The sequence below is a fragment of the Brienomyrus brachyistius genome, chromosome 15 (genome assembly GCF_023856365.1).
Source record: "Brienomyrus brachyistius isolate T26 chromosome 15, BBRACH_0.4, whole genome shotgun sequence".
Taxonomy (NCBI): Eukaryota; Metazoa; Chordata; class Actinopteri; order Osteoglossiformes; family Mormyridae; genus Brienomyrus; species Brienomyrus brachyistius.
The window spans coordinates 19138070-19157232 of record NC_064547.1 but is presented as its reverse complement, the minus strand read 5'-3'; the positions used below and the strand labels follow the sequence as shown (position 1 = coordinate 19157232).

Here is a 19163-nt window from a genome sequence, read left to right as displayed (position 1 = left end):
AGGATGGATGGGAAAGTGAAATACAGTACACAGGTGTCGCCACTAGGAGTCACCTCAGGGTTTCACTTTAGCTGCTGATCCTCTGCTGCCCAGCAGAATTGGGGGAATCCCACAGATTATACCAGATTGTTTCTCCAGGAAAGGATGAGAAGCATTTTCCAGCCTCACATGCATTTAATGTGTTGACAGAAATATATAAAGTTTAGACAACTGGTTAGTGTGTTAACGTATGAGGTAGTTCTATGTATAAATAAAAACACATGCTTACCTAAAACTATTCTATTCTGAACTGATTTTTTAAGCAGTCTCTTTTTCTACCCATACATTTGCCATCATGTTATAAAACACTACAGCTCTTTGTACTAAAAACTAAAAATGAAAAAATATTTCATAGTATGACTACAGTTTTATTCTAGTGGACTGACATGTTTTATTTGAAAAAGCTACATGTATGGATGTGTAAAATACATCTCTATTTCAGCCACTTCCCCAGTGGCTCACAGAGAATCTGTCCCAGGAAATACTTTTTATATATATAATATGTTTATTTATATATGTTAATTTACAGAGAGAACAAACATAACAGTGAGTGGGAGGAAGTGTTACCCGGGATGGGGGGAGACACAAAGACGCAGACGCTGTTTACCGTGGCCGGGATGCTCTCTGTCCCTGCAAGACATTCACACGTGATACACAGACGCGACGCTGATATGTACAGAATGGCGCGAAGGCGGAGCCCAGTCCAGCAGCCCGCAGCATGTGTGGGGGGTGGGGGAGCCTCACTGACGTGCTTCTCTAAGGGCGATGGTGGCGTGTCAGCAGGGGTCCTTTGTGGGGTCTCAGTGCTCCGGCCTTGAGGGCACAGCTGGCGGGTGTCTCCTGGACAGGAACACAGACACAGTACAGTTAGTAAGGGGGATCTGCACAGAGTACACCGTCCGCAGATGTCTGTGCCCTCAAGGTTCTGCCACCACATGGGATGTATATTATATATATAACATTAACATAGGTTAATGAGAGGATTTCCTTAAGATCTGCTACTGCTATACACTGGAACTCTGAGGACATCTAGTGCACCAATCAAATGACAGTTACTGTAAAAATGTGGCCTCATCAATAACACAATATATATTAACAAGACAGTATGCACACAGTAAAGGCTAGCCATCCATCTGTCCATCCATCCATCCATCCATCTATGCTCACAGCTGACGGGTACAGACAGCTGAAGGTGTAGGAATGTGCACCGCAGAGGACACTAAGAGGCGTCAGGGTGCGAGGTACGGCAAGGAGGAAAACTCGGGGGTGAGCCAGTGAAAGGCAGGAGAAAAACACCAAAAAGGGGGCAGGCTTTTCATAATCTAAACACATGAAGCCCGATACATTCAAAGTCTGTGAAGGTGCTGGGGGGGTGTTTGGTTCTAGTCAGGAAGAGCAATGCTGGCAGAACATCTCATCAGGTTCATCATGTCCTACAAACCTTCGGTAAGGGACCTAAAGAAACCTGTAGGCATCTCCCCATACATCACTGATCTGACCACCATCTCACTGCTTACAGCTGGGGTACAGTAACAGAGATAATAAAAGCAGGGACACAGAAAATCAACGTCAGGGACACGCCTCTCACAGAACCTCACAAGGATGACGCACTGAGCCCCAGGCTGGAGCAGATAGCCCATCTACATCGAGGGAAAGCTACATCATTTTTTACTGTACAGACAGCAGGAGATGCTCTTCTCAGGCACACTGTGCCGGTCTGGGAATGCCGTGGTCTTGTTGGGCTGGATGCCGAGGCGGAGGCGGGAATAGCTTACGGGAACGGCTGGCTGTGGTGCCGACGAGCGCAGCGATGGTGTCCCGATAGACGGTTCTGACCTGACGGTGTTCAGGGGTCAACTGAGCGAGACTGGATTAGCACAGGGGACGGGTGCAGTGCGCGGGTGCTGTAGGGGCTCTGTGGGGAATGCAGCTGGATAGCAGTGTGCACTGAGACTGGGAATGGGGGCGGTATGACTGGGGGGGTGTGGAGGAGGAGGCAGCTGGCGTGCTGCAAAGGAGCAAGGGAGGATGAGGAGCGTACGGGGATGAAAGGCGACACGGCCAGGATGGGGACAGGGTGGGGGATAAGGGCAAAGAGGCGTAGGTGTGGGCACACGAGGAGGGAAGTGGAGATGGAGTGAGAGAATGGGTGGAGGAGGAGATAGGAACAAAAACTGGGAAAGGGAGACAATCAGGAGTGTAGCTGAAAAGAGGCAGAGAGAAGGTGTGAGAGGAGCCAAAAACAAGGAAGAGTGGTAGAAAGAGAGAAAGGAAGGAGGGAGAGCAGGGGTCGCAGAAGGAAAAGATGGATTGATGGAGAAGTGACAGAGGTAAAGCAAGAACAGGCAAGAAGAAAATGCCAATTCAGAGAGAGACTGGCCCGGCTGGAACCCTATCTATGCGCAGTACATCTCAGTGCTGCATGGGAGAGCGCCACCTGCAGCTCAAACGAAACGCAAATAGGAGTATCTGTGCCTCACTCTCCCACACTATAGGCGGGACTCTCACATGTCCTTCCTTTTCCTAAACCCTGTGTGTCCCTTAACACAACCCACCTTATCTTCTCCAGGCCAACTCCTAGCAAACTCTTCCTCTTGTTACCACGGTGACTCTTGTCGCTGTTCCTTCCTCCTAACTAGAAGAATTGTTCAGTGTCATGCCATTGAGTATGAGAATTAGTATTTTCAACGTATGAGTAACTTCTCCCTCTCATAATGCCATCAAACGTATCTGAGTATCGGTACTTTCAGTTTATAAGTAACCTCTGTCTGATAATCCCGTCAAACGTGTCCGAGTATCGGTACTTTCAGTTTATAAGTAACCTCTGTCTCGGATAATCCCGTCAAACGTGCCTGAGTATCGGTACTTTCAATTTATGAGTAACCTCTGTCTCTAATACTCTACTCCATATACACTCAAACCAGGTTCACCCCATTTATTAAAATATCAGCAATTTAAATATTAAACAAGTACTGGTCTTAAACCTGGCTTGGAACCTTGGTCCAGTTCTAATTCATTAAGTACTCCTCCTGATAAGCAGTTCACTCTCTGAATCTCACTTTGTTCTTTTTCTACATGGAAAATAAAGTCAGAATGGCAGATTGTTCTTCAGTGGGCGGCTGGTCCGCGTAGACGCTGCACATGACCTCAGAACCTGAATATCCTACCAGGAGGGGGTGTGCTTTGGTCCCAAACCCACCCTCAGCCTTACATTCATGCTTAGACTCTAACTCATACATAATCAGTGGTGAATGTGATCCATAATGTCCGAACTGTGCGCTAACAGACACTATTTGGTGAGAGTGAGAAACTTCATTCCTCCAGTAAATCTGAACCAATGGCACCTGCGGATCCCACAGCGATTAGAGAATTAATTAAAGTTAATTATGTTAATGGTACTAAATGGTCCTATCATCATTGTATGACATGGTGCTTATTTACTGTATGTTACCCTTCTTGAAACGTACCTGTTGAAAAGGGGTGGGCAGTATAAGGGGCATATCGAGTACACCGGGATTTCTGACAATACCATGCTAATTGGTAGAGCAGGCTTCACTGTCATCAGAAAAGACCACAGCCCATGCTGCCTAAACAAATACATGGTTGAAAGTGCTCCCACAACTTAGGGGAGGGTTTGTTACTGGTGGAACTTCCATTATATGGAATGGATTTGGATTCAGGGCTGCTGCCTCACAGCAAGAAGGTCCTGGGTTCTGTCCCTGGGCCGGGTGTGAGGCCTGTCTGTGTGGAGTTCGCATGCTGTTTGCGTGGGTTTCTGCCAGGAGCTCAGGCTTCCTCTCACAGTCCAAGTGTGCAGGCCAGGTTGATTGGTGTAGGCCCAGACAATGGGCAGAAAACAATAGTCGGGCAACAGTGGCTGTATGGGGTGGTGATACAAGCACCCTGTTCTATCAGCTCAGATCCAAACACGTCCTGCTGTACTTCAAGTTGATTTTTATTTCCAGTCATGAAAAAGTGTTTTTCAATCATGGAAGTCACTTGAGAACAGGTTTTGTATTTTTCTGCTATAATGGCAGTTTTGTTTTGCACAATAACTATTCTTGAGATAGCAGTGCACCCAATCCTAGTGGAAACTGCATGCAGGATGTTGAGGTTCTCATGATGATCTGGGCCTGACTTACCTGGGAATATTGGGAGGGGCTCGGTTGGGGCGGCTGGGCACCTGGGGGGGCTGGAAAGCATCTGAGCTGTTATTGAAGGGGCCTGGGGGGCCCGGACGAGAGGGTACAGGGGGCGCTGTAGGGGCAGGGCCGCGAGCAGGGGCCCGGGGGCCAGAGGGAAACCTCTTGGGAGCGGTTGGACTGAGGGGAGGAGACCTGTGATGGGTGAAAGAGCTCACGTGGAGTGGAGCTAAAAAACGGCAGATCCTGACAGCGCCACCTTCTGGATCATCATATTTATCACATGACAGCTTTAGATAAACCTCAGGTTAGACTTTAGCTACAGTTACACAGGCAGCATTAAATGAAAATTTATTTATTTGCTTCAAAACACATCACCTGCGACCTGAGCCAGCCTGTAGCCACGAACTGTCAACAGGGGGCGGCAGAGGTGTGGATATGGTGGAGGTGGAGATGTCGCCGATGATGGCCAGCGCCTCCTTGAGGGCGTGGTGTGTACGCAGGACCTCGTCCCGCCGCTGGGCCTGCTCCGGCGACTCGTCCATGAGAGCGTTCTGGTCCCCCGTGGAGTAGAGCTGGGCGAGCAGCTCAGCATTGATGAACTCCTTCACCTGGATGGGAGACAGGGGACCGGTGGCAGCGAGAGGGTGCACGGACGGCTGGGAGGCGGGACCAAGGTGGGGGACTGGGTCAATAGGCAGGGTAGGGTCAGGAGATGAGGTGGGGGCTCACGTTGATGATCATGAGATGCATGATGGTCTTGGGCATGAGGTCTCGGATGCACTTGTTGACGATGGCCATATAAGAGTCCACCAGATTCCGGATGGTCTCCACTTGCCGCTCCAGTTGTGGGTCCATGGAGAAGGAGTCCGAAGGGCCGGAGTTCTCGCCGTCAGCCTGGTGGGGGAAAGAGGAAGCGCAGCGATGGGAGAGGAGGCCAAAAGCAGACAGATGCGCTACACGAAGGTGTGTGAAAGCTAGCAGAGCTCATAGGAGTGCCCCTCCTCTGGGGCGTGCTGCTTGTGTGTGAGCCTTTAAATGCGTCAAGAGCGTCCCCAGTGGCGTCCTAACATCACAAACAGAGTGAGTTAGCCAAAACATCCAGGAGCATCTCGTTTGTGAACGTGGCCCAAGACGGAGACAGAAGTGGGCGGGCCAGGGGGAAAGGCGATGAATAAACCCAGAGCGGGGATTCCCGCGCCTAATGTCCGACATGGTGATACTGCAGCACAGGGATGCCCCTGGTCCTGCCGCGCTGGACCATGGGGACAGGAGCAAACCCAGAGGGCGCTACAGGTACTCACTGAGACTTTTTCGGGGTACACCCCAGCACGGAGCAGAGAGGCCTTCCAGCTGTCCACATCGTCCTGGGTGTCACAGGCCAGCTCCAGAAAGCGGTAGTCTTTATAGACGTTCCTGAAAAAGCAGACAGGGGCTGCAATGAAAGCACAACTGCACGCAGAACAGGACACACAAGTCAGCAGGACTGGCTGCTCGCACATTTAACCCCACCCGTCAGGACCCTCTCTGACACACACACACACACACACACACACACACACACACACACACACACAAACACACACCAGAGCTGACAGGCCACCATGTCTGTCAGACACACAGAAACCAGAATTCCCATCAGCTCCATCTGTAAGGCATTCCCCTGATTACTCTGTTGTTCCTTCTATTTCAGCATGTGTGTGCGCATGCATGCGGGTGCGTGTGTGTGTGTGTGTGTGTTAGCATCCTGTGTGGGGAGAGATCGAGGATTTATCAAAGCCAGGCATCTCCAAGTGGGATTTGTTCTCCAAAAAAAAAACAAGCAAGTGCACACACAAACACACACACACACTTCATCTCCAATTAGAATCAAAAGTCTCACTGCGCCTTATACGAGGCCTGGAACACTGGATTTGGCTGCGTTGAGGTAACTGGCCTGCATCTCTGTTCAGGGGCAGGCTGTTCATTGTTCACTGGGACAGTGTAAGCGCTGTAGCCCTGTCTGTTTAACGGACACTTTGTGGATCGCCGTGTGTTTGCTCCAGGGTAAGGCTGCGACAGCTTGACAGCTAGTGTGTGATGGAAGGGCAGCCGGAGAAACAGGATCCAATATAATGGGATCACAAGAGCCAGGAGCCACTACAATAGGATCACCAGGGCCAGGATCTGCTACAATGGCATCACCTGGGCCAGGATCCAGTATGAGTGGATCACATCTCTCCCAGTCTGGGAGTTCCATTCGAACACAGCGGCTCTCTAAGATAGTGCCCCCCCTCACCACCACCACTGCGCGGTGCGCGGGCCGAAGCCAGTCATTAACATGCCTTTCCCCCTTTCCTCGGCTCCCTCGCGCCAGGAATTTTCGTTCTGCGGAATTTCTGTGCAAAGCGCTGGCTGCTTTTGATTTGGGGAGTTTCCTGAGGGCTTCGATTACGGTCAGACAGGGACCCTGCGCTGGGATCGGTCTGGCCGGCACACCAGCACAAACAAAGCTACGCGCACAGACGCGGCAAGGGAACAGGGGGCGCCGTAGGACACGCTCTGACACATTCCTGGCTGACTCCCGCCTCTCCTCTGCCTCCTGCTTCCCGCTCCGTCTTTGTGGTGAGCACGGAAATTCTTTCCTAACAAGAGAAGCTTCGATGCTCAGTCAGGGGTGGGCCTGGATCTGATTAGCTGCTTAATTAGCCTGCAGACGCTATTCTGCCATTCGCTCTTTTGTAGAAACGCTGGATGGGATCATAAACAGATCCCCAAACAAACTCCGCAGCCCCCCAGCCAGTGGCCCTGGCTCTCCCGCTCTTTTAACTCGTACCGTTGGATTATTAAAAAATCTTTCCCAAAACCGTTTGTTTCTCATCATGAAATATTTTTCTTTTTGATTTCTTCATCCAGCCAATCTGTCCAAATGAGCAGCCCGGCCCAAAGCGAACAGCCAAAAGCTCTGGCAGTTAATTCTCTGTTAGGCGGTTTCGCTGAGGGACAGGGAGGCGTCTCCATCACTCTCCTTCGCTTTGGGACATCATGGCTGAGCATTATGGCTGAACATCACAGCTGAGCATCATAGCTGAATGTCACGGCTAAGCATCATGACTGAACGTCACGGCTTAGCATCACAGCTGAGTATCACGGCTGCGCATCACGGCTAAGCGTTATGACTGAGCGTCATGGCTGAACGTCACAACTGAGCATCGCGACTTAGCATCACAGCTGAGCATTATGGCTGAGCATCATGGTGGAACATCTCAGGAAGCCCCCTCCACCCACCTGAGCAGAGCCCCCTCCGAAGCACACCCAAACATACCCTAGATATCAGTACAAACAACTAGGATTGTGACTGGATGCAGTGCACGGAAACAGGGCCTTCAGACACTACCCGGGGGGGGTGCTGGTTTGTCGAATCGTGTGCTATATGGTGTCTACAGTTTGTCTGGCTGCTGCATGTGGCTTTGCGACAAAACGGCAAGGCTGCTCCTTCCAAGGTGCTGGAAACTGCAATCTGATACGCGGGATCATCTGACAGGCCAGTAACACACAAGCAGCTCCAGCTTAAATCAGGAGAGCTGCAGCAATAACACCATAAATCAGCTGCAGTAACAATTTACGCCTATTCTGCTCTGTGCCACTAAGGCCACATGTATTAATAAGTACAGAAGCACCTCGGAGTGACTTTTTGGATTCAGAGCGAATACAGATCCCAGCGTTCTGAGTTAAAAGCGACCAGCGTAAGAAAACATAGGTGAGTACCAATTTCAACAAGGAGTACCGGGAATAACCTCAGCCTGCAGAAAGGATTCCTCGTCTGTGCACCCTCTGCCCGATATACCTCTCAGCATCCTGATAAAAGACAGCATTTTGAAAGAAACGTTTATTCGTAGCTTCTCAGAAGTAGAGTGAATGTGCATTTAAATGTTAAAACAGGCCGGCGGCCATTCCCTCATTTCAAATCGCCGTAGCAGAAGGAGCAGGAGGAGGACAGGAGTAGAGTTGTGTAGTACAACAATACTTGACCGCTAAGGACAGGTGAGAGTGTGAAGAGTTGCTCGATACAAGTGAGCAAATGCGCATATATATGAGTGAGTGAGTGGGTCACTGTTTAGTTTTAAGAAAAAGGATTTTATACCGAAAAGTGCCCAACTTGAGGAATGCTACTGTGAGACCGTAGAGAGGAAGCTGTTTGGATTTGTCAATTAAAGATAATAATAACTGATTATTTGTATCTATTCCCATGGGGAAATTCTATTTTTATGCTTCCCCCAAGCTGGCCAGCCACCATACTGTAGCAGCGCCCAGGGGGGTTAAGGACATTGCTGAACGACCCACAAACGTGACGAGGTCGGGCTCAGACCAGAGACTTTGTGATCACAAACACAAAGGCTTAGCCCACTGGACCACACACTGCCCCCCCCCAAGCACTCCTTGTGTTCCTGACCATGTGTTTAAGAAAGAGAATATGTTTTAACCTTTCCAGCAAACTATCATACATAAGTATGTACATATATGTACATAAAAGCAGGTATTATAAGCATTTATGGTACACCCTCCTTGTAAGCAGAGTCAGCAGTGGTGTTATATATACTCATGTCTGACCTACTTTCACATGACAAATAAGCAATAAAAATGAAGAAAACTCTTCACGTGTCTTAACAGACGGTAACTGGCGGTGCTGTGTGTCCCTCAGCAGGCAGAGACACTGTGCCTGTGACCAAAGGTTGCTGACAGAGTGACATCAGCATTGGGCCCCTGAGCAGGACCCTTAACCCTCCGGGGACTATCTGACCCCGCTTTCTAAAAATGTACATCGCTTTGGATTAAAGCAACTGCTCAGTAAATAAAATGCAATACATGAAAACCACTATATCACTCAGTCAAAGCCCAGTTATGCTGTGGAAGTTCACTCCAACTCGCTGCCATCGACTAACCTCTGCTCAATGTTAAAGATTGCGAAGATGTGCTTGCTGGACATGAATCCTTTCTCCACATCGCGCACCTTCAGGTTGTCCAGAGGCAGCATGTACTTCTTCTCCTTCTCCTGAGACAGACAGAACGACAGAGAGAAGATTGGACTCCATCAGAAGAGCTGTGACTAACGCACGCAGAGGTCACTCTGAGGGGGAGGTTACTGCTTCACAGTGGGACACAGGCCTGACCGTAAGAAATCAGCCCAGCAAAAAGCACCCCTGCAGATGCCTGCCTTCCCCGCGTGGCGGAGGGTTACATCAGCCGCGAAGCAGAGGAACGTGGGAAACGGCGGGTGTCAGAAACAGCTGGGTCACGTCTGAGCGAAGGAGGACCAGACGGAGTGAGGCAGAGGGAGCCGTGTGAAGGGCGGGGGGTGGGAGGGGAAAGGGTGACACAGAGGCCATGTGGCAGGTGGAGGAGGTTCAGGAGGAGGAGATACAGGCGCCGAGGGACGGCGGCGGGGGGCCAGTCGGCAGAGAGGCATCGCAAAGATGAAGACGAGCGTCTGCTCTGTTCAAGGTCAAAATGGAAATTTATTCATCCTGTGAAAGGAAACACCTTTGTCCAGTCATATAATCATATCTTTTTGGGGACCGCTCATTCATTCCTATGGGAAAAATGCTAATGCTAACTATGATAACCTTAACCCCCACCCAGCCCGAACCATAAGCATAAGTAACCAAACAAAATACAAGAGTTTTTACATTTTTAGTTTTTTTCATTGCAGTCACGGATTTTTATAAAATAGAGACCAGAAAAGAAAACGGGTATTCATCACATTGTGGGGACATTTGGTTCCCACAAGGTAAAGTATACCTGGGCCACACACACACACACACACACACACAGTCCCCACAAACAACATATCCCTGACTGTAAGAGCAAAGCCACAGTAATGCAGACTGGACCCGTGCTCGGCGCCGCCACCCTCAAGCCGGGGATGATGATGCCACCCAAACAAAAAACCTATTTTACGGATGTAACTGTATTATTTGTCAGGTTACTACTGCATCCAGCACTTTGCACTTTGTCCATCTTAAGTGTTGGCAGGAGACTGAGGGATATTATAAATGCTACTGAGCAGGAATGCATCCCTATATCAGCACCTAGAGGAGCACAACGGGGTGAATGAGAAGGTCAGACGCCACCTGCAGGAACGTGGCTGTGGAGCAGCCTGCAGAGCGCCTGCTGGGACGCGGAGCATGTAAGGCGAGAGCGAGGGAGACGGGGGTCCACATGTGAAACTCATTAGCCCGGCCGAGGCTCTCAAACACAACATCTCTCCAAAGAAACCCGTTCCTCCGTCCTCCACCCAGTGCCCCCCCCACCCCCACCCACCCATTCCATCAAGAAGGGCTTTCAGTCGCAGGAAACGGATTCAGTTACAGAGAGAACTGTGGAAGCGGGAGTCCGGATGGGCTAAGGGGAGAAAACAGGACCTGAGGAACCCCCGGAGGAACCCATGCAGGAACCCGAAGAGGAATGGAGCAAGATTCGGGTGACAATGTGGAGAGGAGACCGGCCACGGGGTCCGGTTTGAGGGCTGGCTGTCTGTGAAGAGCCAGTGGCCAGTGTGAACACAGCCTGGAGCTTGTGCACCCAAAACCACAAGGTCCGGCCGTTCAGCAAACTCTGTGAACCCTCAGTTTTCACCCCCCACACCCCCTCCTTTTTCTGTCTTAAACATTTTTTCTTTCCATTCCAGAGAGGCCCACTTCCTGCCTGGGTTTTCAGAGAAACAAAAAAAAATATGGAATGACTGCCTGGCGTAAAGTCTTCAACATCTGGTACCGCTTTAGTGCCCAGAGAGAGAGAAAGAGAGAGAGAGAGAGAGAGAGAGAGAGACATGGAAAGAGGGGAAAAGGTGGGGCAAGAGGGAAGATGGAAGAAAGACGCACTGCAAAGCTGGTGTGGAAGAGCCATCTGGGAGGTAGACTCTGAGAGAGGGGGATGCAGAGGGAGAGCCGAGCAGGCAAACGGCAGATCACTTCAAGCGCTTCCCCCAAGGGTCGCATCAAGCCTTATATGGCCAGCGGGTCCCTCCCTCTCTCCTGGCTTTTTTTTTAATATCCCGTCCCTAAATGCGCCGCCAGACTCCCGGCCGTCTGAGCGAATGTGCCACGTCAAGGCTGGATATTCGGTGTGGCCACATCTCCAGGACGGACCTCCGCAGGCGGGACCGACGGTGCAGGACCAGAACCACGGCCCAAGAGGACCTAAGAGGAGGAAGCGAGGTCCAAAAGAGGCATCCTGCAAGCGGGGACCGAGGGGAGGGAGCGGGACGCGGAGCTGCCGTCCCGGGGCAGCCGAGCCGGAGCGAGTGAGCAAGCGAGCAGACGGACGGGATCTTGCTCCGTCATCCCAGTGTTCAGACTACCTGTTCAGGATGATACTGGTGTACAGTAGTCTGCACATTGGTTAGACTGTGCAGGACGTGCGTCTGACTGCGGACAGTGAGATGGGGGCGCTGCCCGGGGCCTGAGCGGCGGCATGCCGGCACACTGACAGTAAGTGAGGGGGTAGAGCCCCGGCGGGGTCGTCCACACAAAGGTGACCAGGCGGCCCCCCACAGCCAGGAGTACGCGGTTACAGCAGCTGGCTGCAGATCCACGCAAAGATGCCTTTCGGCACGATTACTCTGCACTTAATTCTTTACAGACTGTGAAGTGTGAAGGATGTTATCAGGAGATGGATGCACTGTAACGCTAATTGAGAGTGATGCCCCTGTCTTGATTTAAGGTTAAGCTGTAAGGTCTGAATCACAGGTCCCACACCGGCAAGCTTCCTTAAGTCAGCAGTTGAGCTTCTTTATGCACCTTAACATGTGTGACCGCTGGTGTGTTTTACTGCATGTAAAACGTGCGGCGAGGTACACAGCCGCACGAGTGTGCGTGGTGGCGGCAGCAGAGAGTGTCAACGGCATGCGACCAGCGCGGTCTGGGTGTGCAATCTATGAGGACTGAGCAGGAGATTTGGGCAGGAGGGGCTAGGTGAGGGGGTGGGGGGCGTAAGTGGGGAAATAGCCATGGGATGTGGGATTTCTCCTCACTGACTCTTGAAAACTGGTGTTTGGATAAAGCCTTGCGATTTTCCAGTCAGGAATGTGAGTCCCAAGGAGACAGAGAGAGAGAGAGAGAGAGAGAAGAGGGGGATAGGGGGAGTAGGAATGGGGCAGGCAGACCACATGAGTGTGGGAGGGGGTCTGCATAATGGCAAAGGAGAGAGTGATAGAAATGGGGAAAGAAGGCAGGAATGGGACTGACAGACCACACAAATGTGGAGGTCTGCAAGAGGAGGAGGATGAGAGAGAATTTAGAGAAAAAAGGAGAGGAATGGGGTGGTCTGCAAAATGGAGAAGGAAAGAGACAGACAATGATAGAGGGGGCAGGAAAGGGGCTGGCGGGCTATGAGTGTGGGAGGGGGTCTGTAAAATGGAGAAAGAGAGAGACAGACAAGGATAGAGGGGGCAGGAATGGGGCTGGCGGGCTATGAGTGTGGGAGGGGGTCTGCAAAATGGAGAAAGAGAGAGTTAGACAGGAATAGAGGGTGCAGGAAAGGGGCTGGCGGGCCATGAGTGTGAGGTGGGAAGGAGAAAGTGGGGAGACTTTGCCAGGTTTCTGAGATGGTAAAAACTCAAAGGAAAACTAAGCAGTGATGATACTCTGATCACAAACTCAAAGGCTTCACTGCCGAAGAATTCAGCATATAGCCCGTACAGAAAATAGCTGCACTCCTATGAAGGTCCAGGAGATCTGAAGGAGCCAGGGGCAGCCAGGTCTGCTTACACTTAAACGGCAGAGCACGGCCACACATGACATGATGTTTAGTAAACAATTTAAACGCAGCTGGGGATGACGCGAATTTCAGCGTTTTACGCTGCAGGTCTGCTTACATCCGCTGACTCATAACTGCTGCCTGACGACACAAAGCAAATTAATTTGTCATTTTCTGTTAAAGGTAATTAATTAGTGCATTAGGAAAAGCAATATGGTAAATAAATGAGTCCAACAGGAGAATATTTATTTATGTGTGAGTACCAGAGTAGTCAGGTCGGAGTGACTCACTGCACATAAATTAGTGCTTAAGCGCATTTGAAGGCTCATTTGTCTGAGTTTGAGTCAGTCGGTATATATGTGTGTGTGTGTGTGTGTGTGTGCGCGTGCATGTGTCCACTGGTTTGGCTTGGGGCAATTCCAGCTGTGTCAGAATGAACTCGTCCAAATGCCTGAACTCCCAAGGGGGGGGGGGGGGCAGGGTGTACAGGGTGGAGATTGGGAGGGAAGGAGAGAGGGAGAGAGAGAGAGAAAGGGGGGAAAAGAGGGGAACAGGAAGAGGGGGTGATATATGAGACTTCTAGGGGGCAATAGGCGAGTTGTGGGGGGGGGGGGGGTTGCTGTTTAATTTCGAGAGCATGGCTTGTACTCCTGAAAGCTGGAGCCAGGCTGGAGAAGCGAGATCGCAGAAACATCTGGGTACCCGCACAAGGCCGAACTGCACCTTTACCATACAACACGACTCATAAGAAAATGAGAAAATAAAATGAATATGAATATGAGAAAACAGGGGTTGTGTGCGGCTCCTCGCACTGGGACCCTGTGGTTGTGTTCAGAAGGTGAAATCCCAGGGTCGGGCCCCTGAGCAAGGCTCTTAACCCCAAATTGCTCCAGGAACTGGCTGACCATGTTGTCCAAATTTTACATCACTTAGCATGAAAGTGTATATATGTACATAAGTAAGATAAATGTAAAAGACTTTTGAATGTAATCACAGGACAGTACGTGTCACTGTGCTCTGTAAGGCTGAGCTCCACCTAACGGATACCCAAGGGCTGAGTCAAGCCGTGACTAAGTGAGACTTGAAAGCGTCTCTTACCCAGCTGGGCTGTGGGACACGGGAGGGGGGTGAGTGGAATAGGAGCCATAGAACACAGCCTGCTTGCTGTGATGCCACCTTCCTGCGATTCCGGCACGGGCAGAGACACATTCCAGCGTATCGGGAGACTCGCTACTCTCGCTATATCTCTGTGTCTGCACTGTACAGCCACAATCCACGGATCCATACGTGTGCTTCGAATCAGAAAAGACGAGCTACGTCTCTCTTATAAGCCATGAGGCCTGGAGAGACCGGCCGGCCGCCACGAGCCGCCCAGGAAGCCCAGGAAGTTGTCATGTGTCTGCCTGTCTACACTTGCTGTGCAGAACTTCCTGCACCTGTACAGCAGGCACAGACAGGCAGACAGACGGCAGCCCGCCGGGTGGGCACACATACCCGGCCAGCCAATCACAGAGCAGCGTCTGGCCGGCCGATCACGGAGCGGCAACTGGCTGGACAATCACGGAATGCAGTCTCACCAGTGGACACATGATGCGAATCAGCATCCATGATGTGCTCTGGAGAACATGAAAGCTCGACAGGAAAGAGCCTTTGACCCCCACCCTCTCTGGAACCTTCCTCCCCACTCTCAACCCCTTGTGTCAGTGAGGCTAATAAACATATGACTGGGTGTTACTTTGGGAAACCACCTTCCCACCACCTCTGTAATAATAAATAAAATCCACTGTTCAGATCAGCAGTGATCAACCTTCTTCATTTCTACCAGCATGAATAAACATTTACATACAAATGTGTGGCAATGGAGAATGACCCTGGCCTTCCACCATTTCAAAACACAGCAGGGAAACACTCGCATTCCTTACGCAAAATGTACACAGGTTTCTTTTCATGTGTAGATTAGATGCATGCAGATTTTTGGTCAGAGTTAATGTCCAAGGAGAACAGAGGAGGGATTAGTGAAGAGTCTGAGCGCGAAATGAGAAACATTTAAATGCAAAGTCCAGGGAAATTTAAAGGGGAGGAAAGTCACATGAAGGGCAGCCCTCACCTCGTCATCCTTAAACCACGACAGGCTCTCCGCCGTGAGCACAAACCAGTATTCCTTGGCCCCACCTTTGATGATGCTGATGTTGTTGATGGTCAGCCAGCCCTTCCGGATTACCTGAGAAGGGGCGGAAGGTCGAAGGTCAGCTGCAACACCGAGGTCATGGCTGGATGGGGACAAGAGCCTGAAAAGAGCTGGCAAACTCAGGATGCTGGTCCGGCAGACTCAGAGGTACTGCACAGGGTATTACTGAATGTGACTGGGCAGACGCAGAGCAGTGCTGTTGAGACAAAAGCAGTGGAGGTACTTTGGCCTCATTCGTTAAGACATTTCGTCGTCACTCAGATTCTCATGTTTGTTGGCGTTCTGGGAAAATGCTTTTATCAGCCATCCATTCATACTGGACACTTATACTCACAGCCACATTAATAAATACAGTGCTCTTGCATATATTAAATGATACTTGTGATCACATGACTAGCTCTGATGTGAATGTCCATTGCTCTCCGCACAATCACACACACACGCAGGCGCCCCCCAACAGGTCATGGAAGGACCAGAGTTAGCACTCGATGGGGGGGAAGCGCTTGTACCGGAGAGCAATAAACAAGCACTTCATATGTTAATTATGCCGATTACATCTCAGCTGATGTCACTCAGCTACCCAGAGCCCATGCATACTCACCTGATGACCTACATCTTAGACAGAGTAAAAAGACCCCCCCCCTCACCAGAATCAGTGGGTGAACAAGCTGCACTTGTTCAGTGAAGCCTCCCCTGTTAGACAAATTATACTTTTAACTATTGCAGGGCTCTGAAATATCACAGCGGTAAATTTACTTTGGGAACAACAGCTAATCGGCTAACCGGCGCAAGTGCAGCTGGGGGGGGCGGGGTGGATTAAAGTGCGGTTAATGCAGTAGGAGCTCAGCTCCAGTGAGTAGTGATGAAGAGGCTCGTGAATCAGTGTACACCTGGATTAAAACTTCACAGCCACCTGTATACGGAGCACCTCCTTCAGGATTCATGCACAATTGCAGATGCATTATGAAGAAATGTTGAAATTCATTGTTGAATTTCAGGTACTGTCTAATTGCATACATTCCTAGGAAATCTTTAGAACCTGCAGACAGTCCACATTTTTTGCTCCCTTCCAGCTCCCGTGGACTGACTGAGGGTCCCCATGGACCAGATTGGGAAACACTCTTTAGACGATGATTTAAACATTAATCAAGTAGATTTTACAGTTGACCATTAGTATCACATTCCAGTGTAATCACAACAGAACAAAACTGGGCCCAGGTGGTGAGTTGGTCAGCCTGAATCCAAGTCGAGCGCGTAAGGGGGGTGTGGTGGAAGCTGGGGCTTGACGGAGTGCCATGAGAGCAGGGGGTTCGGCGAGGGGGGGGGGGGCACCACATCAGGGCCTCCCCCACTCCGCACATACAGTTATAATGGAAAGCAGCAGTAAAGCTTACAGAAACTGGGCTCGTACAATTTGGCTGGGAGGTGGAGGAGCTGCACCCTGTAACAGCAGCGGGGTGGGGGGGAAAGAGAATAAAAAAGGGCATTAAGACACCATGCACCCCCAGCAGGCGGCCCACGGTGGGGGCGGCACACATGGGGCAGGGTGGGGCTGGCGGCGAGAGCTCCACCTGAGAAGTTACAGCTACGACAAGGAGTCACCATGTGGACTGACATTAGCATCACTCTCCAGCACAGACACGTCCAGCCTGATCTCCAGGCTGTGCTCAGCTCGGAGCTCTGCTACACACGTCTGCACCATCCATGTAATCCCCAGGTCTGCAATGATGTAACTGGTGCTGGTCAATCAAAACCCAGGGGGTGGGGTCAGCAGCACCACATTCACCCAGCAAGTCCTCACAAGATCCCCCCTCCCCTCCCCCAGCAGGTCCAGCAGCTGTACAGATGAGAGGCCAGAAGGGTGGACCGGACAGCATGCGTGGAGTACATTCCAGGGATGGGGGGGGGGGGGGGTGGAACACGGGGGGGGGGGGGGGAGGCACAGCAACAAAGACAGACATGGATAAAACAAAAGGCACGGCAAGATCGACTGTGACTGAGAGCATTGCGTGGGGGGAGTGTAAGACCAACAGAAACTCAGAACATGTGGAAACACACAGGGGGCACATGCACACACCTCACACACACGCACGGGCTGTCAGAAGTGTCACGCACAAGCCTCAAGCACACATGCTGTACAGGCTATCACACACCTCATGCACACACCTCACACACGCACAACCTGTCACAAGCCTCATGCACACACGTAACAACACATGCCTCACGCACACACACAGGCTGCCACACGCCTCACACACATACAGGCTGTTACAGGCCTCACACACATACAGGCTGTCACACACCTCACACACATACGGGCTGTCGCAGGCCATACACACAACAGGCTGTCACACGCCTCACACACATACAGGCTGTCACACGCCTCACACACATACGGGCTGTCACACGCCTCACACACATACAGGCTGTCACAGGCCTCACACACATACAGGCTGTCACAGGCCTCACACACATACAGGCTGTCACACGCCTCACACACATACGGGCTGTCGCAGGCCATACACACAACAGGCTGTCACACGCCTCACACACATACAGGCTGTCACACGCCTCACACACGGGGGCTCAGCTGGACCCACCTGGTTCCCCGCAGAGCTTTTCTGACTCATTGTGGTGCTTCTCTGCTGAGCACTGTGAGAGGTGGGGGACAGGATTATATTTTACAAATGGCAATATGACATTCAATTAACGTTCAATCACACAGAAACAGCAAAATCCCATGATTATGACAATGCTCTCCTAACTATGTCAATGTCCAGCCTTCCTGAACCATGATAATACAGCAAGTGAAACATTTCCAGGCACATGACTCAGACGCTCGGCAGAAATGTACAGCCGCCCTCCATTACATCACAACGTACTTTGCGAATCCAATGAAATCCTCATGGTTCGTGTTGATGTACGAGAGCTGGACCTCAATAAGCAGCAAGACCTGAAAAAGACGAGGCTGTCAGGGACAGTGTGTGAATGGTGCAGAGCAGGGAACACACACAATGCGGGCATGCAGGAGTTGGACTGGCTGTTAATGAAAAGCCCTTCCTGTACGACTGAGTGCTACCCAGCCCAAAGAGGCCCTGATAGGACAGCAGTGCGTGAGGCTCAGTGCAAGCCCACCTGGTCTTTGGCCCGGCTCTCTCGGTCCCGGATGTGTGTGGTCACGATTCTCTCAGTCTCCTCCCGGAGCCTCGGAAAGGTCCCCAGCTGAAAGGGGGCACACCGCAGCACCACTTGAAGACAGCCGCACCATGTGTGGGACGCTGGCATTCGATTTAGGGGGGAACCAGGCCAGTGTGGAAGGATATTCAGTAGGACAGCCAGCGGTGATTCATTACGATCCAGCGGTAGAATTGCACAGTGTATCGATTAACAACGGTCGAACTTTGTTAAAAGTCAAGACATCAGCATCAGTCTAATGTGACAATCTTGGCCGATACTGCCCGCTGATATTTGAACTATATCAGTATTCAAAGTAAGATGCACCAGGGCTGAAGACACACCTAGCACAATACTGGACATAACCGTAGTCATTCAGCACCTGGAAGAGCCTCACAGTAACAGCTTGCAACAAGCAAATCAGACCGATCATCTGTCTCCCACAGAATCAAAAATGATATATCAAAGCTTAGCTGGTCAGTTTCGCCAATATTAGACAAAAAAATATCGATGATCAGCATCGGTCAAAATTGCAACATCAGAGAAACACAAGGGAGTAGAAGAGAGGGGAGGTGCTGTGAACAGGAAGGTACAAGACCCTGTGGGAGCCCCAGCGGGAGGCCAACCAGGAGGCCTTGTGGGAGGCCCTGCTGGAGATGCAACGGGAGGCTCTGTGGTAGGCCATGCAGGAGGTCAAGCGGGAGGCTCTGCGGGAGGCCTGATACCTTGACGGTGCACTGCCGCACCGTGCTGACAAGCTCCTGGATGACCATGTCGACACACTTGAGACACGGCCCCTTCAGCTTCACGATCTGCTTCTTCACGATGGCCTCAAAGGCCAGGTCCGGCGTGAAGAGCCCCGTCCTGGGGGAAGGGGACGGCCA

The 19163-nt window shown here is 51.1% G+C and overlaps 1 protein-coding gene across 5 annotated transcripts in view; it reads right to left on the bottom strand.

Annotated features, from left to right (window-relative positions):
- Positions 1-273: 273 nt before the first annotated feature.
- Positions 274-19163, bottom strand: part of dnm3a (dynamin 3a) — a 31123-nt gene continuing 12233 nt past the window's right edge. For 2 of the 5 annotated variants that reach the window (XM_048975974.1, XM_048975975.1), the window contains exons 11-22: positions 19005-19143; positions 18241-18327; positions 17988-18058; positions 17706-17757; positions 16517-16546; positions 15025-15138; positions 9104-9213; positions 5486-5597; positions 4914-5078; positions 4560-4792; positions 4182-4376; positions 274-879 (exon numbers count right to left, since the gene is read on the bottom strand). In XM_048975974.1, the coding sequence (XP_048831931.1) occupies positions 840-879; positions 4182-4376; positions 4560-4792; positions 4914-5078; positions 5486-5597; positions 9104-9213; positions 15025-15138; positions 16517-16546; positions 17706-17757; positions 17988-18058; positions 18241-18327; positions 19005-19143 (1348 nt within the window). In that variant the 3' untranslated portion in view covers positions 274-839. Of the gene's footprint in view, positions 2675-4181; positions 4377-4559; positions 4793-4913; positions 5079-5485; positions 5598-9103; positions 9214-15024; positions 15139-16516; positions 16547-17705; positions 17758-17987; positions 18059-18240; positions 18328-19004; positions 19144-19163 lie in introns of all 5 variants that reach the window. The other 3 variants (XR_007382480.1, XM_048975977.1, XM_048975976.1) reach the window with 3 other exon arrangements.